Source organism: Gavia stellata, chromosome 30 (assembly GCF_030936135.1).
Source record: "Gavia stellata isolate bGavSte3 chromosome 30, bGavSte3.hap2, whole genome shotgun sequence".
NCBI classification, from domain to species: Eukaryota; Metazoa; Chordata; class Aves; order Gaviiformes; family Gaviidae; genus Gavia; species Gavia stellata.
Genome location: NC_082623.1, coordinates 4,679,531 through 4,706,523, shown reverse-complemented (window position 1 = coordinate 4,706,523; position 26,993 = coordinate 4,679,531). Strand labels below are relative to the sequence as shown.

General features: G+C 49.4%; 1 protein-coding gene across 9 annotated transcripts in view; it reads right to left on the bottom strand.

Annotated features, from left to right (window-relative positions):
• Positions 1–26,993, bottom strand: part of NFASC (neurofascin) — a 53,788-nt gene that overhangs the window by 7,744 nt on the left and 19,051 nt on the right. For 3 of the 9 annotated variants that reach the window (XM_059831148.1, XM_059831153.1, XM_059831154.1), the window contains 9 exons: positions 26,509–26,610; positions 26,198–26,395; positions 25,139–25,209; positions 24,298–24,520; positions 22,098–22,213; positions 20,630–20,834; positions 18,550–18,672; positions 17,743–17,916; positions 15,688–15,702 (listed from right to left, as the gene is read on the bottom strand). In XM_059831148.1, coding sequence (XP_059687131.1) covers positions 15,688–15,702; positions 17,743–17,916; positions 18,550–18,672; positions 20,630–20,834; positions 22,098–22,213; positions 24,298–24,520; positions 25,139–25,209; positions 26,198–26,395; positions 26,509–26,610 — 1,227 coding nt within the window. Of the gene's footprint in view, positions 1–4,003; positions 4,160–6,116; positions 6,234–8,550; positions 8,755–15,687; positions 15,703–17,742; positions 17,917–18,549; positions 18,673–20,629; positions 20,835–22,097; positions 22,214–24,297; positions 24,521–25,138; positions 25,210–26,197; positions 26,396–26,508; positions 26,611–26,993 lie in introns of all 9 variants that reach the window. The other 6 variants (XM_059831152.1, XM_059831156.1, XM_059831147.1 and 3 more) reach the window with 5 other exon arrangements.

Here is a 26,993-nt window from a genome sequence, read left to right as displayed (position 1 = left end):
CCAGCTTCTAACTGCCGTGTCCTCCCTCACGTACTCTGACTTCTTGTTTGCAGCTCCCATACACCGTCAGACAGACAAATCTGTCTCCTATAAATAGCAACAAGCTGCCATTTTCTGGCTCTCATTGACATGCGCTTCATATTCAGCAAGACAGAGCAGAGGAGAAAATAACCTTCAGCGCAGCAGGGGGGCTAAATTTAACCAGACTGCAGTGCAAACGGAGATAGGTATTCCTGGCAGGAGTGTGGGAGATCTGAGCTGGATGGGATTGAATTGGGATTTAGCGGGGGTTTGCCTGAAATGGGCAGGAGAGTGCAGCGAGCATCCTTTTGTGGTGCCCATGTGACAAAAAGCAAGGTGGTGCTTATAAAGAAAGCGTAAAAGATAGCCCTACCTTAACATATTCTGAATGAAAGGCTCTTGTAAAAGAGACAACTTTTAAAAATGGGTTGAGTTGGCAAACGTTCCTAACCCGCACCATTTTAGGACTGTAAGTGCATGCTTATTCCATCAAAATTGAACCCAAGAGTAGAAGTGCTTTCCTTAGGATGAAATCTAAGCCATGTTGCCAGTAGGTAATAGCAGCCAAACTGTGACAAGGAAATTCACAGCTAAGAGGAGAACGACGAGGAAGAGTACCGTTTGCTACAGAAATTATGTCGGACCCGGAACGCTCTGTGTTTGTGAGCGGCACTGAGCTCCTGGGGAAGCTGGGTGGAAGTAGCTGCCTAATGGTGCCTTGGCTCCCTTTTGCTGCTTTTCCCTCTAATGCTGCCACATTTAATGGTTACCTTTAGTACCACCTGAGCTGCGTAGTCCTTGGAGATGCACTTTTTATAATGGAAAGAATGAGACTGTAACAGAGTGGAGCTGAGAACCGGATTCAATTAGCTGAGTGCTTGGGGAGGAAAGGGGAAGAAAGCTTTACTGGAGAGCTTTAAAATGGAAAAAGATTGTATTAGCAGTCCTGATGGGATGGGACTGGTACTGAAACCAGCGCTAAGGGAGGTTTCAAAGTACAAAATGCCAAAGCAGCCCAAGAGGTGGGTTTTGTGCCACCGCATGATTTGGTCTGAGTTTTAGAGGGAGGGAGGATTTTGAGTACCAAGTCACCAGGGGATCTTGCAGTAGGATCCTGGCACTGCCTATCGCCAAGGTAGAGGTATAATTGCCATCCTTCCCAAAAAAGCAACACATGACGACAAAATTATAGTCACAGCAATCTTGCATTTAGAGTAAACGAGTGACTGTCATTGCAGCATTCAGAAAGAGGAGATTAAGTACATGGCTGTCAGAGAGGATGTTTTGATTTGCTTTAATGTAAGGCCAATGTCAAGGGGAAATAGTGGAAAGCAGCTGTGTAATCGAACAGGGATTGATTTGAAATGCAACTGCGGTGACTTTTTTAAAATTAATTATAATTTTGTGGCAGAAAACATGTTGCCTAATGTTCATAGTTTATATTCCACCAGCAGATCAGCAACGTTTTTGTCTGTCTTTGTAAAGCGGACCGTTGGGTATATAAAGCCTCACTAGCTCCAGCCTTGCATGATCCTCTTCCCAGTGTACAGGCTGGGGAATTTTTATTATTTTTTTTTTTAAAATTTAGAAGACCTCTTTGTATTAAGCTACGTTTGTACTTTCGAAGTGTCCTTTACTACTGGAAGGAGCTCTGTTGGGTTATTGAGCTGTCAGTTAATCAGAAGCGAAGTCCTAGGGCAGTGTCCTGCAGCCACAGTGCAGGTGGACTACTTCTTATTGATCTACATTCAAAGTGAAGAAGCTTTGAGAATAGCTATTTGTGAAACATCAAAACACAAAACCCACAAAAACCCGAGCAGTGCTTTTTTTTTTTTTTTTTTTGTCAAAAGCATTCCTGATGGCATATGATTGTCAGCGGGGGCCGAACACTTGTGTCAGCAGTATCCAGCCAACAAAGAAATGGATCTGCAGCATTTCTGCTTGCAGGGACGGCGATAGCTCTGTGCATCCCGCAGGGATAGGGCTCAGGTCAGCAGTCAGCCTCTGTCACAGGGACAAAGGTGGCCCCATCCCTCAGTGTCAATGATAATATCAGAAGGAACCCCTCAATTACAGAAAGTAGATATGCCGAGACTGCCAGCATCAATCAGCTAAGGTTATTGCTTTTTTTCCCCCCCCTTTCTAATGATTCCCTGCCCCTTGGTGTCTGTTGTGCAGGGGGGGCTGCCCCTTCTCCCCCCAGACCCCAAAGTGGGTGAAAAGCAGGCGAGAAAAGAAAAGAGGCGGGTCCGGATTGGGAAGGAGTTCTCCAGAAAGACACCATGCCTGGTATGGGGGGAGGCTGTCGAGCTGGTGGTGATTTCTGAGTCAGAAACAGAAGCAGAAACAAAATTGGGGATGCAACACTGCAGCTGGAGCTGTTCTGGAGAGAGTCTGAGTTGAAAAAATCAGCTCTTTTATTGTCTGGGGTCAGAATCAGCCTCTGCAATATAGGAACAGGCTGGGAGCCCAGGGACTTGAAACCTGCAGACAGTTTGCGTGTCTGCGAGCCGAGTCCTGCCAAAGCAAAGCTATGAAAACTCCCGAGGCAAGGCAGCCGCGCTGTGCAGCACGTACAGCAGCGGAGCGCTGGGGAAAAAGCCCGGTAAAAATAAATCCTGTTTGAAAACACGGCGCTCTGCAAAGCCGAGCATGTTCCGGGGGCTGCTGTGCTGTGGATTCGACCACATCACAGGGTGGTGGAGCAGTTTGGGGTGGCACATCAGACCTCAGCGCGGGGCAGAGGCAGGACAGAGCCAAGGTCGGCACTCGCTGGTTATTTCTCAGTGTTGGGCAGCTTTAGGCATGCAGAAATACCAGTAGTTGCCATCTGTCCCTGTGTCATCCTAGCACATCAGAGAATTTCTTGGCAGTGTTATGGCTTGCTAAATTTTTGGACACCGAATGAGATGTGCATGGGGGGTGTGGGGAGACCTGCTGCTCCCCACCTCCCCCTGCAGCACTCCCTTGCTGTGAATGACATTTTCCCTTTGCACTTCGCAGCAAAGAGACCGGTAAGAGCTTGAGCTTTCCATTACATGGCTGGATCTGAGCAAAATAATTCTAGTTCTTTGAAAATCACAGCCTCTACCTACTACATCTGTCAGTGTGGGCTGCTCCAGCATTGCTTGCTCCTTGGTTTTTCAGCTAAGTGCTGAGACCCGCACTTTGACAGGTGTTGTGCAGATTCCTACGGCAAAACCCCCGGGTGAATACAAAGGAAGTTACGGCTGTTTTGATTTACTGAAACTCATCGAGTGTGAACGGTGAAGTTTTATAAATGCACAAAGCCCGATTCCATGCCTGTGGAAGTCAATAAGGGTATTTCTCTGGCATTCGGTGGGCAGTGGAGGAAGCCCATCATTAGAAAGCTGTAAAAACCACTCAGGTGCTAAGCCTGGAAAATTGCTTGTGCAATTAAATGTGAGGTTGCCGGAGGAAATGTACCTGGAGGATGGAAAGCCCTAGGTATACATATGCCACACGGACTCTGACCGAAGTCTTCTGCAAACACCGCCTTCCCCCTCTGGGTCCTGTCCCTCACCTGCATCCCATCACCGCTATCCCCCGCCTGCCCCTCTGCCGTAACCTGGGGCCAGACGCGTGCACGCTCTCCGGGGCCAAAGCAACCGCCATCACCACGAGTAGCAATGCGCGTGTGGAAGTGCAAACACACAGTGGCAGGGCTGCAGGCAGAGCCGCATGACAACATGAGTGTGTTTTCCACCCTCCTTCGAGACCCTTTCCTTCAAAGGGATCCCCATCCCCTCCTGGGGCTCTCCTCCTCCGTGCAAGGTGGACCAACCTCCCAGCGATGCTGGGGGTGGCTTTTTAACAAGGGCAGAGATGGGGGGGGCAGATGAGGGTTGTTCCATGCAGTCATGGTCAAACCACCTCCCGCCACCACGCGAATGACGTCGGCGGTGATGGATGTGACATGCCTCGGAAACGCACCCCGCGGCGGGGGCGAAGCCCGTCTCACCTGAGCTGGTGGTAAAGGTTATGTACGAGTGTTCGCTGGGGCTAGACCATATGGGGAACACCCACAGCTTGTACATCATTCCCGGCGTCAGATTCGCCAGCTGCACAGAGGAAGGGGTCTGGGCTTTAACAGGGATAGATTTCTCTGTCTTGTTACCTGAGAAACAGAAACCGCACATCAAACCCAGCCGCAGGAGGCTCGGAGAGATTACCATGTTGACACTGCAGGCAATGCATTACGCTATCCCTAGCTGCTGAGCAAGAATAATACAGCTTGATGGTCAAGGAGCTATTAACGGCTTCGTGATTATTACTCACTGAGAATAGAAGAAAATCGGTGATGCAGGAATATGGCGTGGGGTTTGCTGCATCCCTGCTTGCCATACTGGAAAAAAATACCGGTAGCTATTCAGATCTCTCCCTACTTTTAGGACCCGATAGCTCCTTTATCTGCCCAGCCTCAGGTCTGCATATTTGGGTATTTACCACAAAAGGTCTGGAATTTGCCTGGTCCCGCTCAGCTGGGTGAAGGTGCTAGAGGACTCGGTAAAGGAGCCAATTCTTGTGCTTTTGGGAGTGTTATCTGTGCACTGGTTTTGCTGGTAGGCTAAGGAGGCTTTGAATGAGCTGGATGTTGCATTAAACGTGCCGCAAGACTGCTCGCCGCAGCTGGCAGATTGCTGCTTTTGGGGGGCGAGAGGGGTCTCGCCCTTCAGCTCGAGGAGGGGTGCTTGTGGGCTGACTGCTCCCAGGCTCTATCCAAGGATGACCTGTTCTTTGCACTGTGCCGGGAATCATTTGCTGATGAGCTTAATGCTGAGCGTTAAAGCATTGAATTCTAAGAAAGCCTGAAGTGGGGCTTTGATTTGCGGCTCTGGAGGTGTGCACCTCCCAGTTCAGCAGTGCTGCGGGGAAGGATAAATGCGGCTTTGAGGCCAAAGGCGTGCTGCTTGCTTCCGACACCGCCAGAAAGGGAGAGGAGCCCTGGCTCTTTGGGAAGGGCTGAAATCGCCGAGATTTCCTCCCTCTTGGCCAGGTCCTGATGAGGATGTCCCACGGCATTGCTGCTGTCGCAGCCCAGCACATGGGCTCTGGAAGGGCATCGCCTGTGCTTTGTGCTTCCCGGTGATGGGGAAAAAGCAGGGCTGGTGGCAGGAGCTGGTTTGGGAGCTGGGATACTTGGCATTTAGGGCTTGGAAAGCTGATGTGTATCCTGAATTATGGAAATGAGTTCAGAAGGGGGAAGGCTGAGCACAGCCCAGCCTGGGCTGCAGAGCGAGACCAGGCACTGGCTGCGTGTTAGAAATCATTTCAAGGAGGAAGCAAGGTCATCTCTTAAACGATGTTGGAAATGACCAAAAGTGGTTTGCTGTTAATGATTGCGCCTAGCTGGTTTATTTTAAATGCCGATATAAGACCAGCATACCAAGTGAGGTGAGGGCTGAAATGGCTGGGAAATAAAGTCAGAGATAAGCAGTAGTCATCACTGCCTATCTATACAAAAACCCCCAAAAAACAACCAACCAACAACATGTAAACATCTTTTCTAAACAAGTACTAAAACCAGAGATACTGGCGTTGAGTTTCCAGACTAAGTACGTAGCCTTACAACTTTAAGAGACAGCGATATCCGATACGACAGGAGCTTTGGGATCATAGATGATTCTGCCAACTCCAGGTTCGAGAAGCCCATCTTCCAAAGCATTTAAAACTGCCCTCCAATTTATGTAGGTTTCATTCATTTTCCCTTAAAGTTTTGTCCCCTCTCATACATATATATATATATATTTTTAAGGCTCTTTACGTTGTGACCACATACAGCCCAGCTCAATGAGCAGTTCACAGATGAACAGCCTTGCTCGTCTGTGTTTGATAAACATCTCGTGGCAGTTGGTGCAAGGAGGGGGAATCACTTGCAAATCACCAGGATTAGCTCTGGTGCATTCTATCAGCCACGACCATGACCTGCCTTTTCCTCTCCCATCCTCCACGTGGCCAGAGCATCATTCCGCACACAGTAATTAAGACCAAGTAATAGGTTGCAACCGTCGGAGCTGGCAGGATCTCTACTGGCATCACCACCCTATAGAGTCCCCACGCGATCTGATGCTTACTGGTGATATACTTAACCACAAAGTCAGTTCCTGCAGAGTAATTGTGGCTCCAGGTGATGTTTGCCCAGTTACTATTAGCCATAGCTCTTATGTCCCATATGGACGATCCATTGGTGGCTGGTGGACAGGTTAGAACAGGAGTTAGTATTTTGGATTATACACGAATGAGACCTCATCTAGCATCTGGTGTTGGTAAAACCTTACAAAATCATGCCTGAAGTTAATGCTTTGATCTTAACCTACGAGCATGCCTAAGGACGTATTTGTTCCGTTCAAGATCCTTAACTTTAAACTTTTGGGGGAACCTTGGTAGCAGAAGCTCATTGCGTATTGATGTTTTAAGTCCAACTGCACTCAGCTTATTTTTGGAGTCTGAAGACTCCTGTGGCACATCCCTGAGGATTTCGGTCAGCGGGGAAATCTCCTGGCTAAACTCGTGCCCAGACGGGCGCGGGAGACGCGTGCATGAGTGCACAGAGGCTCACTGCCACAACCGAGAAGGAAAGACCGGGAGAGAATATCCTCGTGTTACTGGGTCTAGAGACAGCCAGTGGGGCAATGAAGTCACTCGTTTCTGATTTTGAAGTTAAGGCTTGTCGACGTTGCTTTGGAGAGCGGATGAACTTCATTTCTAGTGAAGTAGAGCTAATCCACTAGTTTAGTGTGTGTTTAAGTGACATCAGATAAATTACAACTTGGTTTTATTATGATGATGATGATTATTTACTTCAGGGTGTAGCTCAGGTTTTGGTTTGGCAAAATGCAGATTAATAACTCCAGCCCCTGGGATGAGGCCAGCTATGCGACTTTTAGGAAATTGCAAGGACCTGACGCTGTGGGGTCGGGGATGTGACCTAGAATCCCTCTTACAAATACAACCTGTGCTGCCACACGGTTGCCCTGTCTGCCCACATTACAGCTCAGCCTCTTCCCCCGTGTCCCCGGGGTGGTTCGGGACACGTGTGGCTCCTCTCGCAGCTCCTCTTTCCCTCCCGTCTCCTCTCTCTGCTCTGTGGCCGTGCGTGCCTCACCACTTAATTGCCTATGTTGAATTAGCAATGTTTTCCCACGTAGTCATTTAATAGTGACTGTGCTGTAGTAGTGATCTTGCTTTGTTACTAATATTATATATTACATATATAGTGATGAAGCTGCATCTGTACGTCTTGCACCAGTTTTTAAGCTGCTTTTGTTCTGGCAGTGCAGCTCCCTGTATGCTTTCCCTCCACTTGCAGTTAGCAGCTTTGCACAGCGTAAGGCTTCTCTGGCCGGGGAGGTGTGTGGTGCCACAAGCTGGAACGCAAATTCGCGTTTCTTAGTTCATTTGCTTATCTTTAATAAGCAAATTAGTACAGAGCAGGAAAAGTGCTGCTGACTTGCAAATCTATTTTACTGTGGAGTAGCGGTGGAGGCTGATCCTCCCAGCGTATGGTTTTGGTGGGTTTTTTAGCCATCCTGAGCTAATCTTATGCAAGAATGTAAAGAAAGGGGTCTGAATGGCTTTAATCAAATTCCTTGAGTTAAATGGGTGTCAACTTTGATATTCATTACTATTATCTCCTTTCCCTCTTTATGAAGAGTTAACAAGGATTTCTGTAGCTTTTGCACTTGCATTTTTGAGTGTATCCTATCCAGCTATGTAACTGAATTCTTTTGATTGCGTTCCCTTTTGCTACTAATTTGATTTTTTTAATAACCTGAATATAACTATCCATAATTATTTATTAACTAGATACCATTATAGCAGGGTTTTAAAAACATGTCTCAGCAAGATACGTCTCCCTGTATCTATCAGTAAACCACATATAGTAGAGAATATTCCTCCCCCAAAAGAGAGTTTGATCATCCCATTCTAGCTGATTGCATGAGAAGTTTATCTTGACCTGACAAATACCTGGCACACACCTGCGTGTTGTAACCGAAACACTTCCCCGGCTCTCCTGTGGGCTATGGCTAGGTTACATCGCAAAGAGCAGCAGCATAAACCAAAAGACTCGTATAAATGATGACAGGTCTCTTAGCTAACAGTTGATGTGCTAAATTTGAAGTGACATCTTCTGGGATAGTAACAGAACCCCTTTTTAATGGCAGTAAGATACGAGATAATACTTTTGAGAGCTTTTGTAGGGTCTTCCACCTCCTTCCCAAACACGGAAGCTAATTCAGCATCGCGACACCCCGGGGAGGGCTGTGATATCCCTAAGACTGAGACCAGGAGGGTGGCACAGAGACCACCAGACCCCCAAATTGCCGGGTGCCACTTGTGCACCTCGATTCCTGAGCCTGCGCCACTTCCAGCTCCTCGCAAAGCCATTCCCAGAGCGTGGGATGTCTTAAATTTTGCCTGTGCCCGTTATTAATCCTCTCTCTGAGCAAGATGTGGGGAAGGTCCCAGTAGGGTTAGAGGGGTTAGAGGAAAAGGAAAGCGCAGTACCCAACTCCTGCTTTGTGGTGGCTGCCGGAGCCCTCTCTGTAGCTGTTGTAGTGCTTGCGACGGTGGTGGCGGGTAGAGTGGTGGCGGCTGTGGTGGTGGTAGTAGTTGTGTCGGTAGTTGTGGTAGTTGTGTCGGTGGTGGTGGTAGTTGGGGTTGTTGTAGTACTGGTTAGATCGATTGTAGTTGGAGGCAACCCAGTTGCAGCTGGGAGAGGGAAACACTGGCTTTTTAGACGAGGCGATGTCTCCTCGGGGCTTGCGCTCGCCATCCCCGCCGGCTGGACGCGCAGGCACGCGAGAGAAAGCAGAGCAGCATGGCACAGAGGCGGGGGGACTGGGGAGGGGGGCAGCAAACGGCACCGGGAAACACGAGGCTGAACCGCTTTTCCCATCCACGTGCGGGGACGGCCACGCGCCCGGCCGAGGGGCAGGGAGCGATGCTGGGGGCGAGGAGGGGCAGCAAGCCGGGGGCTGCCCCTGGTAAGCTGCTCCTGCGCACCCACCGCCTGCGCCCACAGTTTGATCCCCTTCCCGGGGCTGAACGACCTGCTTCTCTTTTGCCTTTGCTCTGCTGCCGGTGCCCCCCGCCACCCTGGGCTTAAATCGCAGGGAGGGGCTGGAAGGAGGAAAGTGAGGGGTGTTTGGGGGATGCAGAGGGCAGGCTGTCCTCGCCCCATCGTCCCCCCGCGCAGAACTGCGCTGAGAGCACTCAGGGCTCCCTGAAATAAGAAACAGGACTTATCTCTTAAGGAAACATAATAATCCCATTTGTCGTGGGCTAGGCAAGCCACAATTACATTAATTCAGCAGCCCCTGGACTACACCTCCAGCATTTTTGAGCTGCCAATTCAGCCTGCAGCTTCTCAGCTGTTTCTTTCCTGGCTCGTCTCTGTACTAATACTGCAGTCTGGTGATGGAGCGGCTGTAGCATTAACGTGGATTTTAGCTCGTTGGCGAGTGATGGATGGTACTTTGCCATCACTGTCCCTCACAATTTACATTTAAGTTAGGCCAAAGGGGTTGGCACACCCCAAGGTGTCCAGGGGGAAAGTCTGAGCAATTAGTTTTCTCAATAGCCCCCGTCCACATCTCACCTGTGCTGTATTTCCAGAGGCAAGGGGTAAGTGTGCACTTCACGCACACACCCCGCAGCGTGGTTGAGAGGCTCCTGAACACCACCGAAGGGCAGTGCATTGGCCTGGGCCTGAAAACCTGCCAGCAGAAAATGCAGCTGAAACGCTGCTTAAACTACCTAAGGTAAATGAGCGGAGATTTACCCTGTGATGCTTGCATTAGGTTATATTTACTTACTCTTACTGTAGATCGAGGGATTACAAATCCCCCTGTTAGGCAAATGAAACTGGCTATTTTAAATACCACCTGCAAACAAGAATAGCTCTAGGAAAGTACTTTAAAATGTGTCCCAGAACTAAGCCAGGGCTTGTGTTTTCACCAAGTCCATCCCCAAGGAGGGCCAACCCCTAAAACCTCAGCCCTCCCAGAGATCCGAAAGCAGAGAAGAGCAGTAGGTCACTCAGTCCGTCTCCCTACCGACCGCAGCTGCAATAAAACCACTGTTACCGGCACGTCCCGAAAACACCAGCCCACCCCAGCGCATGCCCGGAGAGCGGCGCGTCCTCTCCGCGGTGGTACCAACGCAGCATCGCAACCAGCCTCATGCAGCAGTGCAGCCACCGAAATAAAGCACCCGCCTGGCACGGCCCGTCGCTGCCGAGGGGCTGGGGGGCAGCGGGGATGGTGGTGGCAGGGAGGGGACCCAGCCTGGGTGGGAAGTGGCACGGCTTTGTCCTCGGGTGTTTGTAGTGTAGCAAAGCCCTCTCCAACCTGACCCAGCCATGGCAATAGGGGGTTTTGTTGGGGGTTTTGCTGTTCTGCATTTCTTTCACCCGCTTATTAATCGAGGGCTTTGCTGTGTCCTGAGGCTGTAAGTTACAAAAGCCTTTCTTGGGTTGTGAAGAATTAACATCTGTCTTTGCTGATTCATAGCGTTTTTTGGAAGGTTAAGAGATTAGTGTCACTAGGTTAATGTTAACCCGATTAAGCTGCAGCTCCTGAATAGGTTTGCAATGTACACAGTCAAACAGCACTGTAGACGCTGGTTATTAGCTAATGCAGTCTCAGGGTTTCCCCTATGCATCCCTGGCTCCCCTCTAAGGAAAATAGGAGCCAACAAGGCACAAAGTAACTTGCTGAAAGGCAGCGGCTGGTGGGAAACCTCGTACAACCCCCAGCTCCCAGACCTGTTACACGTCTCTGCATCGTGCCTCTCCCGCACAGCACCTTCGAGGACTGTCTGCATCACCTAGCACTGATGTAAAACGGCTTTAGCAGGAGAGATTGAGCTTTAATGCTCCTCTAGACCCTGGATGGGAAGAGATTATCTGGGGTAAGTCAAAGCTTCACTATCCCTTCTGTAGGGTATCATCTTTATGTCATACATGCAGATATACACGCACGCAGGTGATGCTGCAGTGCCAAGACCCTCCTGGATGCTGCACTGACCGAAGCGATTCAGCATCGCTCTCAGCTCTGGCCGACAGCGATGCCAGGCAGGATTTGCCCACACCGCTCCAGCGCGCTGGTGGAAGCGATCCCCAAGAGCAGGGCTATCACATCGCATCAGGATAATGTGGGCTCGCTCCCGAGTGGGTCCCTGCATGAGATTGAGGAGGGGGTGTTGGCACTGGGGGGTAAAAATGATCCTGGCAGGACTAGGAATGGGTAAAAAGTGGGATCGGGTGAGTCAGGAAAGCAATCGTTCAGCGAGGGGAGGATGGGGAGAGCGTCTGTGGGCAGCACTGTGCTGCAGGATGGGACTGGGCGGTGGGAAGGCGGCACTGCGGCTGGCCAGGACTCCTGCAGCCATGGGGGGATTTAGCCCTAAGCTGCCCCGGGATTCAAAGCTACAGCCTCATTTGTGTTTGAATATGAAATGTATGCGGGAGAAAAGCTCAGCTGGGCAATTTGGGGGAGAGAAGATAAGGGGCATTTTCTAGGCTTTGAAATCCATCCCCTAATGAGAGCTGATTTCAGTCTGGGCGGGAGATAAAGGCGGCCTTTGACAGAGATCGGAACGCTCCAGCATCCCCCAAAGAAAAGGGCACCCCGCCACGGCGGAGCAGCCTGCGCAGGGCCCCGGCCCTTCCCCGGGGTACCTGGGGTCCCCCGCTCGCTGCCCTCCACCTCGGGGCTAATTAAGGAGTGAGAGATCACTGCTCTGGGCAGCAAAAAGGGGGGCCGGGGGGGGTGATATGGATGGAGGGCCAGGCTGGCACTTCCAGAACGGCTCGTTTTGAAAATCTAGAAATCACACTCATCCTTCTAAAAATGTGGTTGCAACACTTCATCAGGTATAACATTTCTGAGCTTTGCAGAGCGGCTGAATTTCTTTTTTCTGCATTCCCAGCATGAGGCGCACTCAAGGGCTTTGACAACGGTTGCCTCAAGTTTAGGTGCAGGACCGAGCATCTGGCATTTGTGTGATGGGGAAAAAATCCCCCCCCGAAAGCAGGAGGCAGTGCAGAGAAGGGTCTGCCCCTTTCCCAATTGCAGGGCAGAGCAGCACCCTGAAAACCAGTGCTTCAAGCAGGCTTGAAATTGCCCCAGTACCCCCCCAGGAAACCCAGAGTAACAGCCAGCAACAGCAATTCCCATTCTCTTGCTCCCACCGTAGCCTAGCCCATCTTCCTGGAAACAGCTAAACGACCGTTCAGCTCATTAATAGGCCCCATCTTTGCAAAGCCGAGATTGCTTTTTCTGTCTGCAAGATGCATTACCCTTTCAGGTAATGGAGACCGAGGGCCACGGTGGGGAGGAGGTACGCTGTTATAATGGACCGGGGATGCGGCGGTCTGGCTGTAGCAATTAATCGGCTGAGTGATGAGCGAGCTGCTTGCAGCAGGACGGCAGTGCTCTTTGCTGCAGCTTGGCTCCTATGACCATGACTGGACCAGTAGAAAGGAACCCAAACCTTACACAAAAACTGCGTGAGGCTCAGTTTAGAAAAAAAACGGAGAGGAAGAATCATAAAAGCAAAAGGGATATTTAAAGAGGGAGCCTCTCAAGAGGGGGATTCGAGTCCTGCTCCGAATAGTGTAGCAGTTCAGGGAGTAGTTGCATGGTTTTTTTGCAAAAGACAGGAAACAATACACATCCATACTGCTCTTTAATTATTTAAAGATGCTTTTAATGTGTTGTTAGGCTGTAGTAACAGCTTTCCCTTGGGTGTGTCTACAAAATAATTAGGCTTGGAGAAATTTGATTAATTTTTCATGAATTTTGATGATTAGCCAAATAAATTTTCAGAGATTTTTTTTTTTTCTTCTCGCCCTCTCCCGGTTTTTAGCAACAGAAGGAAAGTGTAAAGTCTTTACCATAAAGATAGAATGTTCCAAATCCGATAGCAGTAAGAAATTCAAGAATAGAAAGGAGCGATCGAGCAGCCTCTAAAAGAGAGGGGTCAGCAGTTCTCTCTGTTTCTACTGCTGTCCATTTCTAAAATGAACAATAGGATCTTTCTCCTCTGATTCATAATTATGGAGAGACAAGAAGGGAACAGAGAAGAATCAATGTTTTTTTCCTTAAAGTCTAAGACCAATGCTCTTTATGGTCCCTGATGAAGTTTTTCCATACACATGGGTAGTATAGGATCCAGGTTTGAGGTTTTTTCTCATTCACAGCATAAATGAGAGCCCTTTTTAGATGTCCCCTCTTTTCCCAGATCACCTCTCCCTTTGTCCAGGTCTGGCTTAGGAAAAGTAAAGCCTTTCCTAAGGGAAAGTCCCTGCACTTCACTTTGATTTCATCAAGCTAGTCCGGTTTCTCATACACGTACAAAACAGCTATGACCCTGTATATGTAAGGTTACCCCTGGGAAAAAAAGACCTTTCTATATTTTTTTAGTGCCAGCAGCCCATGGCAAAGGGCGTTTTACTGCAATTTAAGACAACTTTCACTGTGAATCCATAAAAATCTACAAAATCTAGGTCACTGATTGGAGATGAATCTTCCGAGAAAGGTCAAGCAGTATTTCAATCGAACCCTGTACTTGTTAGGAAGAGAAACAGCCTCTCGGGACAAACACCGCTCGAATTGTGTAACAGCTCCCGCACCCACCCCGTGTCCTAACGAGAAATGACATCCAGCTCAAGAGCGAGACAAAGATGTGTGCTGGGTCTTGCTACGGCATACACTGCCTTGATTTCTCTTGCTGATGTGTAGCACGGTGAGGAAGCTGTGGATGCAGTTGAGTTAGCGCTTAACCACCTACTACTCCACTTACTAACTCTTAGACATCTTTCAGCTCTGGCATATCTTTTCCCTTCACTGTTTCTCCTAGCAGAAGGTAAAAAATAGAGGGGTGGGGGACCAGTGGGGTCTCTTCTTGTGGAATTATCCTTTAAATGGCAATTCATTCAACTAGCTTCCAGTGGTATAAGAAGTGCCTGAAATGATACGATGCTGGAAGGATAAAGAGCTCACGTTGCGTTTTCAAAGTTCAGCAATAGCCACTGCAAGTAGAAAAGTACTTCAAGAAGGTCATCCTGATCCACAAAGAAAATCCTGATTCTTGTGGATAAGCTAAACCCTGGCTGAAGTACGAGCTATAGCAGCACGACAGCCCTCCCGGACTCGGAGGATAGAGACCTTCTAAGCCAAAAGATTACGTCCCTTTTCAGTTTCCCGCCACCCAAAGCAGACCAATCTGTTACCCCCTTTTTCTTTTTTTTCTTTTTTTAGGAAGAGAAAACATAGTAAGAAAAAGATTGGCATCTATTCAGAAAGAAAAACAACTACAAAATAATATTGGGTAGAGAGACAGCACTGCAACAAAATAAAAGGAGGAGAAACATCTACGAGGTAAGAAAGCAAAACCTACAGGTGCAGAGAGCAGGTCCTGCACTTGTATCACTTGGGAAGAGTCTTCCCTAAGAAGCTGTTCCTCCTTGGGAAGCGCTGGCAGCCCTGGGGCTGTGTCCAGCAAAGGCAAAGCACGACCTCTTACCGAGCCCTTGGTGCAGGGCAAAGGAGCGCTGCTGCTCCAGACCAAAAGCTTTTCTGCAGCATTCGGGGTGCGTTTTGGCTGGCTGCGCTCCCTAGCACTGCCACCAGCCCCCTTCTGAGCTTGGTCACAGGGCTGTCCCCGCTGCTGAAATACTGGCTCAAAGGGGGGGGGGACAAAAAAAGTCATGTCTGCAGCTTTTGTAAGAGGTGGGTGTCCTCCTTTGAGCAACCAGCAGTTGTGCTTATGCTTTGGACTTTGCAGGGTTGACACTAGGTAACAGGATTTGGGTTTCCTTGAAAGCAGGTAGAGATGCTGCCCCCCCCCCCGTCCCATTACAAGAAAAGGTTTCTCTCTGCTTCCACGCTGCTGTAGAAATTCGCAATCGAGGGCAAAGCCAGCAATAGCCTCGCATGCAGACATGCACAGCTGTGGCACAAACGTTGTCCTTAACCCTTTCAATGGGCACCTGGAGACAAAAGGATTCTGCTGTACGAAAGCCCCGGCAGCCCTAAAAGAACCCTGGGGAGGTGTGGGGCTTGTGGTGCCCGTACGCTGCAACGCAGACCTGCGCAGCCAAGGGAGGCAGCTGCTCCAGCAGCGATATTGCAGGCTCCCGGGGGTAAAAATGCAGCTAAAATACTGCAGGGCGCAGCACAGGCAGGGACCACGGAGTCGGGGAGGGCTGGTAAATGTTCTTCTGTATTTTGCAGGGCAGGGATGTTGAGGCTTAAAAAGGGAGAGGGCTTTGTGCAGACCTGGGATTAAAAACCTCTTTAATAGGGCAACTTGACTCTCATTTTTGCTTGTACAGTCTGTGGCAGCTGCAGAGTTTGGTGGGTTTGGCTGTCATTAGGCAGCTGGGAGGCTGTTAAGCCCTGCTCAGAGATATTTTAATCTTTGCAGACCCCCCTCGCGGAGCCTGCCCTAGTCCCTGCCACCTGCGGGGCTTTGTTTTACCTGCCGTTGTTTCATATGTCCAATTTAGACTCCTGACACTTCACCTTCCCATTGAAAGGGTTAATGGAGTGCATGCTTAATAATTGCCAGCACACCCGAGCGAGCGAGGGGTGAGCCTTGCCCCATGCCTGTTACCTCCTCCGGCTGGTACAGTACCTGGGGTTGGCGTGGCTTCAGAGGGCAGCGCCAAGGATAGGGAGGGGAATACGAAGAGAGCATAGAAGAGAAGGGAAGAGAAAACAGAGGAATATATAAAACAACCAGAACACACCAACGAGAGACTCGGGACCACTTACACACAGTCACCAGAGAATTGAGAGAGAGGGAATAAATGCATTAGCTACAACCCGTCACCCTCCTGAGCATCAGAGCCACGTGCACAGGGCAGAGGGAGCAGGGATGTCCCCTTGGAGATGGAGATTACTCCTTAAACACACACCAGCTCCGCAGCAGAGATGCCAGTGGTGTTGATTAAGCAAAGTGCTTAAGCAGGTGCTTATATCTAATCTCAGCAAGGACCGGTTTGACGCTCTGAATTTCACCTTGTTTCTTTCTAGTGTAATTCTAACATCAGCGCTCGTCCTGCCTTGTGTGGGTTGGAGCCCGTGGTGCAGAACATGAGAGAGATGTATTGTATTTAAACTTCTCAGGTGAATGAGTCTGGCAAGCAGAAAACAACCTCTGAACGCATTAATGGGTTTGATTTTCTTAATCTGCTTTTTTTTTTTAAGTCAAAACTCCTCTTTCGGGTAGCTTTACAGCAGGTACCTTCATTTCAAAGCGGGCATTTAGAGCTGCTAATCGTACTTACATGCCTGTCATGAGCAGAGCTCGCCTATGTCGTGTTGTACCTCAGGGTCTCATGTTTTGAGGTCAAACTTTGCCATATTTCTGTAACTTCAGACTATAAACTGCTTAAATTTTGCTCACTGCTTAGCAGCCAATGCTCTGTCCTTTCGCCAAGAGGCAGCAGCTCGTGCCCTGGGCAGGGACAGCCGGGGAGCACTGGGTGCCACCGCCCATCCGCGTCCCCGACCCCGCGGACAGGGACCCTTACCTTGTCACGCTGGCGTACGCTGTACCTGCTATTTCCTGATAGAAATCATTGAGCAATATACAACAGCGGTTGGTCACGGTTATTATTTAGCTGTGCTCTGCTAACAGTCGCTCTTATCAGTGTGTAGAAACAAACCCAGTAAAGCAAATGTATGTGAAACAACGAGAACTATTGACTGTCAGCACTGACGACATCAGTCTGATCCCTGTGCTCTAGCAGTTTCTTCAGCAAAGCTCCTTTTTAAAGCAATGACATACACCCTCTCATGTTTGCCAGGGTGTAACTTTGCTGATTTTTTTTTTCCCCAGAGCAAATGCAGCCCCATCTCCCATCCTGTCACGGCAATTAGCAACACTGGAGCCCACCTAAGAGGTGTCAGGAAGCATTTAATTTCCACTGGGTCATTGGTAGGAATTACCTTTCCTACTCAAAGCCATTAGCTGGGGAGGGGGAGATGGAGGAAAGGAGACAAAAACCCCATTAAATCAGAGCGCTAACCAAATCATAGGTCTTTTAGCAAATGCTAAAGAAAGGAAAGAGCCAGCTTTTGTCTCCCCGAGCTCCCTCAGGGCTCCTGAACTTTCACTTAGTTTGATGAATATCCCACAATGGGCATTTTATCTTATTATGAATCTGGGAGTTGGGGCTTTGCTTTGGAGGGTCAGGTCAGCTGCTGGTTATGGGGTGACAGGAAAGTGGCACCGTACCCCCTGCCTGGGGCTCACTGCCCCGAGGATGCAGCTGCTGCACTCCCTTCGAGCCGCGTAAAAATCCCCCCCATCTGCCCCTTCTTTAGCTCATACAGAGACTGCAGAGGGGCAGATTTAGAGCTTCACCTTTTGCAAGATGAGAGCAAGATGCTCTCCTGCTCCAGGGGCATGTGAGGAACACTCATTGCTTGGGGGTCAGCAAGACGGTTCCCAAGAGCACAGGACTGTCCCCCCAGTCACCTGTAGCATTTCTGCTGCAGCAGTTGGTCCTGGTCAGGCATCTAGCTATAGCTCTGCAGTAGACTATGGCTGTGCGCCAGTCGCTATCTTGTACTGGTTGCTCTGTGGACCACCTGATTCTCCGACCTGCAGTTGTTGGCTGATACATGTGCCATCACCCCCCAACCCCTCAGCAAAGCCAGGAGCTGTTGCTGCTGCACATACCTTCGTTCAGCAAGGCTGGCGACTCCTCCACTATGGTTTCTCCTTCTCCCACCTGGGTCCGTGCGCGCAGGAAGAAGCGATAGCGCGAGATGGGGTCTGTCCTCTGCAGGGTGAACCTTGTCTGATTGGGAGAGAAGTTCTCTACCAGGGTCCGGCCCGTTTTGGATCCGTTAACTGGGGAGGAAAGGCAGGTCGTGGTGGCTTCAGCCTTGTTTCAGAAATACGCTGTGCTGTCTACCTCGTCACCTCTCCCCCAGGACTGACTGGCAGTCGGTGTGGGGCCACATGTGCTCAGAGCTATAGCTGCTGTTAAATACACTTCATCTAGGGCGGCTGTGACTTACTGCCTGGGGGACATTCAGGGTTGCATAGGTGGTCACGGAAGGGTATAGCACAAGTGCTAGGGTCTGAGAGAAGGCTGTACTGCCCCGGGCATCGTGCTGGGCTCTGCAGAGCGTGCTGGGCTCTGGGCAGCCTTTCTTACATAGCCAGGAGCTTGCGTTTGAGTGAGCACGTAAACTACTCAGACTGCACTTAAAGGTCTTTCTCAGTCAGAGCTCAGACTTATTTCCCTTCAGTGGTCGAGTCTGGAGAACGGCTGAGCACCCGCCACCCTCCCTGGTTATAACTGCAGCTGCCCAGCACTGCCCCAGGACTCCTCTCCAACACCAGCGCGTCTCATCTTGCGATGAAGGTCTCCAGCTCCTTATGGAGAGCTTTCTGTGCTAGGTGAGGAGATAGTTAGCAGCAAGGAAAATATTTTATGACTTAATTATTATCACTAAGAAGATAACATGTGGAACGTACAGGCTTGATATCTAAGGTTGTATCCTGTGAGGACTCCATTGGGATGCTCTGGGTGATCCCACTCCAGATTGATGCTTTCCAGATTTGGCTGTCGGATTCTTAAATACCTGGGGGAGCTGGGCACTTGGGAGGAGGATGGGACCAGGAAAGAGAGGGAAAGAAGAAAAAACATACAAGGTAACATACCTTACAATACTGTATACATCGCAGGCTGACTGATACACTCAAGACACTCATAAATACACAAAAACGCAGATAACACACACACACACACACACTAAAGGTCAGAAACCGATTGAACAAGAATCTGTGCCAGAAACCATGCGCCAGCCCCGTGTTTTCAGCAGCGTGTGTGCAGGGAGCAGAAACCAGAGCAGCTCTGCATGCAACCCCAGCCCCGGCAGCGCCCTGCCCGTGCTGCGCTGCGCTCGCTGGGTACCGCCGCCCTCCAGCGCATCACTCGGTGAGGCACCCGCAAAAGATGCTGCAGCCGTGAAGCGGAGCTGTGACACAGTTCAAGTACCACTTCTGTATGTTGTACGCATGCTTTACTGGTCCTGTTTACAGCCCCCATCCAGCCCAACATTTACATCTCACGTATTTGTCTGTTGGAACAGTGAAAAATAGTACAGCAGCTTCTCTTACTGCAAAGCATCGTTGTGTTATTAGTGCCTAGAGACCTGTAACAGGGAGCTGGTGCACAAATACAGTGGTCCTTGCCCTGAGGAGTGGCTGCTCTTATGACTGCTTACTCAAAGCTAGTAAAGGAAGGAAAGCATTATACATTCTTGAATTAAATTATTCTCCTGGTTTACTCATAATTGCGGTGTCTTAACTGGGGAATTAGTGATCTCTTTTTTTAAACAGAAGTTTTGCAGAATATCATTCAATCTCCTAAACATCAATATATGGTCAATAAAATCACTTAGTGGTATAGGAAAAACCAAATCAGCAGTTTACTTACGACAAGAGTATAATCTGCTGTAATTTTTTCAATCAATGGCACCCACGTATGCATATAGCTACCCCAAATGCATATAGCTACCCCAAATGCTCCTCTAGCACACAGGTAAGCAGCTCAGTCAAAATGTACCTGAGTGCAAAACCACCTTACTGGAACAGAGTCCTTTCCTTTTAAACAAGCTTAATTGTGGCTGGTCAATTGAAAATCCTTAGAAAATGGTGACAGCATTGAAGAAAATGTTAAGGAAGAAAGAGACAGGACTGAGGGATGCTGTTCTTGTACAGCAGGAATAGGATGGAGAGGAAGAGAAAGAGGAAGACCCCGCAGTATTTTGTGCTAGTTGAGACAGGATTTGCTTCCAGCCTCTACTGCTTTCTCCTCTTCCATTTTTGTAACATACTGTGCCAAAAACATCTATGCTATAGGAAGATTCATTGCCAGCCACTGAAAGTGCAGCTCCAACAAAAAGTTATTGGCGTGTCTATAAATAGTTCCTGTGACAGCAAGAAAATTAAAATCTCAAGTTCATCCTTGACACAAACTCTTTAAACAGAAGAATGAGGCACTCTTGCCTTAAAAGCCTGGCGGGGGGGTGATATCCTTTCAGAACAAAAGTACTTAGGTCTTGCAGAGATTTTACTGCCTTTTACTGAGCAAGGTGAATATATTCACCCCCATTTCACCGACCCACAGCACGGGGAGGTGTGGTGACATTTGCAGGTCAGGCAGCAAATCAAGGGCACGGTGCTGTGCCTCTGAAGAGGCTTTGCCAACATTTCTCTTGTTCAGCCTAAGAGCTACTTGCTGATGTGTTCAAAGCACCTGAAGGGGATTTTTAGATTGATGAGACAGTAGTTAGCTCTAGGTGTAGCTGCAGAGATGTCACCTACCCCGCGGTGACGAAGGCATACGGCAGTGCCGTGTGACAGTGACGCTGCCCAGAAGATGCTGCCCAGGCTCGGCTAAAAATTGTCCCTAGCGCATCTCCCCAGCAGCATCGTGGCTCTGCCGCAGAGCCCTGCGGCTCCCGGTCCGCTCTGCAGAGCTGAACCACCCAAACCTCTGCCAGCACGCGCCCGAGGGACGGGTGCCTGCACAGCCCCCCCGGGAACGTACCTCCTTCTGGTGTGGGGAACTCCTTAACTTCACTGCGTGGCCCATCTCCTCGCCCGTTGGTTACAACCATCTCAAGCTTGTAGTTGCTGTAAGGAAACAGCCGGGACACTATGCCCCGGTTTCGGTCTCCAGGAAAACTCACATACTGCCGTTTTTTGGAGACCCACAGGTTCTTCAGCAAACTACTGTCTCTCCAGAAATAGGCCTTCAAGAAACATGCATGGCAAGTGAAGCTTTTCCCATTTAAGTGCAGTTGTTTTTTCATTAACAAAGCATAGCAAAACTTCGCCTTTCCAAAGAGCAGCTCTCAGCTGCAGAAGCCTTTTAGAGCAATTAATGAAGCTCCACATCCCCCCAGCGAGGCAGGTCAGCGGTGTTACCCGAGGAAGAGGCTGAGCATGGGGTTAAGTGCTTACCAAAGGTCACAGAGCAAAACCAGCTAAACTCAGACTACAAAGAGCTGTTTCTGGCTCCCGAGCGCCAGGCATCATGTGCCTCTCCCTTTCTACCCAGATTAGTACCGTAGCGGTGTACAAGGAAAGGTGGGACGCGTCCAGGCACAAAGGAAAGTCTGAACTTGGAAAGCCTCTCATTCAAAGCCCCGACTGTAAATCTTATTTCATGCAGAAATAAGATTCATTCAGAAAATAGACCAGAATGCCAGAGCAGAGGCAGAAAAAATGAAAGCAGTACCCAGGGAGCTTTCTTTATGCCCAGCGGATTATTGGATTTGAAATGTTACAGCTGTTTGCAGGACACGCGCTTTCGGTAACGTCTTAAACTCTCATAGAAGGGGTTTTGTCCAGACTTTTGCTTGTTTTGAACAGGGTCTGTCCTCTGTACATAAACAAACACCGGTGTTTTACCTTAGCAGTAAACGAACAAACAGGATCCATGCTGTCTTTAGTTGCCAGTTAGTACAAACCGCTGGGTTTAGGCTTTGCAGGGGTTGGTGTTCATTAAAAGACGATGTAGGTACTTTGGGGATGACACAAAAACTAGCCTGTTTGTACCTATCTGAGGTCATTCCCCCCAGAGCCAGCCAGCCTGCGGTTCTGGGCAGCTCTAGAGCTGGGAGACGCCTCGCTGCCGGGGCAGGACCACCCCGAGTCCCTCTCTGGGTGCACAAGGGCAGCCCCACTTGCTTTGTCTGAGCCCCCCAGGTCCTGCGGGCAGACACTGGGAAGGGCCAGCCCAGCACCGAGCCCCGGGGGAGCAACGGGAGATGTCCCCAGCCCTGTCCAGGCACCACAAAGAGCAAACCAAGGCACTTCATTTCTGGTGCTGCTCCAGAGCTGAGAGCTCAGCCCCTGCGGTCTGCACCCAGCCATGGCAAAAGGGTCGCGATGGCCGGAGGAGAGTTTTCTGTCATCCCCATCGCAGGCAGCTCCATCGCCGGGGCCACCTCGGCTTGTGAGAAGGTTAGCTGTATTAATAGTCAGTGCCGAAGAGATTTGGGTTTGCTCACTCTGTACTCCTTGAGCTGTCCCTGGATGGTGTCCAGGTGCACTCGGGTCCAGGTCAGAGCAATGGCAGTGCTGTTTAAAACTCTTATCCTAACATCCGTAGGCGCAGCCTTGGGATCTGAGCGTTCAGGGATAAAGCAGAGTGTACGTTAGGCACCCAGCAGTACCCTGGAGGTCAGACAGACAGATGGACACCCCTCTCGCCCTTGCCGTGGTTTTCCCATTGCAGCATTGCTGGGCTGCTGCAAACGGGGCGAGCAGCAGCCCTGCGCGCTGGCTCTGCCGTCTGCTGCACCCCGGCCGGCCCTGGCTGCCGGCAGTGTTTTCATGGGGATAGTCATTCTCCTTTTCTCCCTCCTTAAATTCAATTTCTGAGGGTTTCCAAACTTGATAACATAAAACAGGAGCAACAAGCCAACTCTCAGCCTCCTGGCTGCCCTCATTTGGGGTGACCAGACCCTACGACCCTGCAATTACACAGAATAGCATCACTTACCTCCGTCCCCCTCGCTTTCTCCCTGACACGTGCATGCTTTAAAAGCTGACTATTGTTTTTTTTAGCAGTGCTTCCACAGGAAAGAGAGGAAAAAAAACAACCCTATTTCACTCAGCCGGCCATCATGAGACTATTCGTGATCCAGTTAATAGCAGGGCTTCCTACACACTGCTGCAGGAGATCACGTTAGCAAGGAAGGGGTCTGGCTCACCTCCCTCTCCCAGAGAAGGGTAGTGGCAAATCCAGCCCCCTCCTGCTGCAACTGGCTGGCCACTGTTAGACCCAAGAGTTACAAAACTACCGGTTATTTCCACATCTGTTAATCTGAATTTGGCCAGAACCTGCAGTTGACCCAGCTGGGTTTTTTACCTCCTCTTTACAGGTCACCTGCGTGTATGTAGAAATCTGCAGTTATTTGTGAAGTAATTCGGACACGACAGGCAGGGACTAGTTTGGTTGGTTGGTTTTGTTTTTTTTTTTTTTAACTTGTCCTACCCCTTAGGATACAGGCAGGAACACTTTTGTGTCTGGGGTGTGATACGGCAGCTTTGGTCTCCCTGCTTTACCTCCGTATAAAGCACACGTGTGCAGGCTTATTCAGACCCTCGCAAAACTCCAAATTATTCCACAAGTTTTCAACTGAAACTAGAAAAAAACCCTGGTAGTGCACAGACAGGTAATGGAGAGACGAGGGTGCAGTCAGGTGCTTGCAGAGCTTTTCCAGCAACAGCCTCTCAGCTAGGTCCAGCTTTGCTTCCAGTGCTCAGCTCTTACCCTGACTCCCACCATTTCTGCCCATTTTCCTTCCCGTTGCCCTCTCTCCTCTGGGAGAAGATGCCCAGTTGGAGGATGCATCATGAGTGCTACCTCAGCACCAAGAATGCAGTTTTTCTTGAAATTGCTGTGCCCTGTTTGTACCCCCCCTTGACTTCAAGCCTAGAGTCATGGACGGTTGGCTGGCTTATCTACCTTACTCCTTGGTAATCCTGAAGTCACACAGCCAGGGACCCCCACTGATGCTGCAATGCAAGGAGCTAATATCTATTTCTTTAAAAATAAAGCTGTTGGCAGCAAACCACATTATCCTAACAGGATAAGGATAATCGTAGTTCAGAGTCTTGGATGCTGCAGGCACAGAAGATGATACCAGTAGCCCAGAAAGAAGGTGAAAAGAGAATTAAACAAGCCGGCTGCTGTTCTGCGTGACCAGGTGGAGAGTTCTAAAGGAAGATAAGCTGAGCCAATGGTGTGTTGCAAACAGGAGCCCAAGCTGGGACCTTATGAGAGAGGCACAAGAATCCAGTCCAGGATGAACCAAGACCCTTTTGGCCATTCGTAACACTTCTCTTCCGAAATGAACTCAGTGCTCTGCAGATGTCAGGGGCAAAAAATTTAATGCGGTTTATTGGAATACAGCCAGAGCTCATCTTAAATGAAATCTTACTCTTCCACACTGAAGGTGTTATCTGGGTCTTACAGAGAGCAGGGGAGAGGCTAAGTGACTTGGGTCATGCAGGCAGCTGCAGGCAGAGCCCAGAACAGAATCTAATGGCCAAGCCTCTTTCTTCCAATGCCTGGAACTGGATTTGTGTGCCAAATCAAGCAGTGCTGGGAACGTGTCCCGGGCACAGGTGCCAACCCACTGACCTTGGGTGGGATCCTGCCCTTCTGAAACACTTACGATCTCTGGCTGAGAAAATACTCACAATCTTCCCCTGAATAGCCGATGACGGTGTCAGGCTCCGGTGCTCTGCCAAAGTCGTTCTCTGCCTGCACTTTGATCTCATAGGGTACATAGATGGGTGTGTTCCAGACGACATGCCTTGGTGTCTTCACCGTCTCATTGTACCAGCTCCCTCGGGGCTCCCTTCGCCTCCATCTCACGATGTACCTGAGGTTGGGCCCATAAGCTTGAGTTGCATTCAGAGGCTTAATGGACCGAAACAGAAGAAGAAAGTGAGAAGGAGGAAGAGCAACTGTATTTCTCCAAAAAGTTCTGTTCAGCACCTGGTTCTTATTTCATGCTCCATCAGCGAATCTCAAAGGAGGTCAATGCTTTTGTTCCCAGAGGGAGACATACCTAGTCCTTGCCCTCTGGACCCAAGGCAGGACCAAGAAACATATCCTCATATTCCAGCCCATACTCCCACTGCAATTTCTAGCCTCCTTACAGATACTGGCTTATTTGTGGATGACATCTGCTGGCCCATGAAGAAAAGCAAGAGCTGGTCTGCAAGCCCTATACACTGCTTAAGGAATCAGACTCTCTGAGCATCCTCCCTAACCTGTATCTGTGACCCAGCATCTTTTCTTTGCCTTACATTGTTGCAAATTCTTGTTTTTATCGCAAATCTTCTTCTAGACACTAACAGTGGCCTCTCTTGTAGATGCATCTTCTGCTTTTTATTTCCTTTATGATCATTAAGGTTGTAGTATTCTGTAAGGTATATCACACATTGCTACAGACTACAAGTTCTCTGTATCTTAGCATCCGTGGCCGTAATGGTAAGATGCTGGGTGGCTGTCAAGCATCAAAGAAGAACTCACCGTCCAGGTTATCTCCATGTTGTTTTTTTGGGTCCCTGCACCTTGAACTCCTGTTGGGTTAATTTCAGGACCTGAAATTCACATTGAGAAAAAAAAATAAAAAATGCAGTTTATAATGTTGAAAAATTACCATTTGAGTGGTTAAAACCCCTTTACTGTGGAAGCCAAAAGTACTTCCAAGACAGAAGTTAATGGCCTGATTTTCCCAGAAGTTCCCATTCAGGTTAATGGAACACGAGACTCTCAGCACTCTTGAAAACCAGGCCACTTATTTAGGAGCCTCTTTTTTTTTTTTTTTTTCCAAAACGTCCTAAATCTTTGAAAGACAGCCATTGTGAAGCAACCCCAGGAGCAGAGTCTGACACTCTTGAAATCTGAAACAAGAAGAGTAATGTCGAAAGCCAACACTAGATGCCAGTAGATGTTGCAGAAGTATCTCTGCAATGGTTAAATTAAGAAATGCAGCAAAACTACGAAGTTTCTTGTGAATTCCTGACATGAATTTTCTCAAGTATTCTACAACGTACAAAGTGCTGGGCACACAAACTGAAGACCCGAGTCTTGGTCGTGGACTGGAGCACACTTTACTCCTGCATCGATCTGGGCTCCTGGCCAGCTCTAGCAGTGGACAATGAATTAGCAATTTTGGAACAAAATGCCTTTTGCTTGTGGCCAGTTTACACTTGAGTCTCATTTTCCAAGAGACTTCTGAGCTTCCTGTGGTCAGAAAGGATGAAAGACTTTCTTTAGAAAGCTTCTCTGTAAGGTGAAACTGGGCTTCCCTTCAACAGATTCTGCTGGACTGACCTTTGCATAAATCTTTCCATTTGAGTTTTGCTGCTCTGCAGAATATCAGTCATAGCCTTGAGGATGTGATACATAAAATTACACCCCAGCACATGCATGGACCAGCTCATTCCTTCACCTGTGTAAATCTGTTCTGTTACAGGAGCGGGGATCATACACCACGAGGGAAGAGTCTACACGGGGAGTGGTGGCCAGATGCTAAGAACAAAATCGAGTCACTGTGGCAAGAGGGACCGGGTGGACGGTACTCACGTGCCCCGTTGGTCTGGTATCGTTCGGAGGGCACGCTGGGCAGGCTGCTGCCCACGTCATTCACCGCAATCACCCGAAACTGGTAGTTGACGTAAGGAGAGAGGCTCAGGACGGCCGAGTTGACACTCCCGGGGTACCTGGAGTGGTTATGCCACATGCCAGGTTGGAAACGGTCCTCCTCAAACTGGACGATGTAGTCTGGGGGAGAGGATGGAGAGGTGGGGTTAAGGGCTCAGCTTGCAAGGAAAGTTTTCCCTCCACTGCGCAGAAGAAAGTGAGAGGGATACGGGGCAGAGGGTCTGGTGGCTGACCTGTGATGGGGCTGTTATTGTCATCGCCAGGAATCCACGTCAGCCGCACACTCCTCTCGGCCAGGTCCGTCAGCTCCAAGTCACGGGGCCGGTCGGGTCGTTCTGTTGGCCGAGTAACGAGACACATTAGACTGGGATTGTCGCAGGAGCTGGGAGTCCCAGTTCCCATCGCTTCTCCCGGGAGGGGAAGCCCTGACCGTCTTAGCCCAGACCCGTGGGAGGACATGTGCTCGGTGGCACGATTCACGTCCTGCAGCTCTTGGTGGACTAGTGCAATTTTTTAAATACAAATGTGCTCACGTGCTAGTTGTGCCCTGCCTTGAAACCCTACCTGCTCCCTATGCAACTGATGTTTATCGGGTGGTGGAAGCACGATACAGTGGCTTAGCAGGGGGATATATGATCTTACAACAGACTACATGCAGCTGTCCAAAAAATAAATGCAAACAAATAGAACAGAAAGGACACAAAGTCCCAATGAAAAT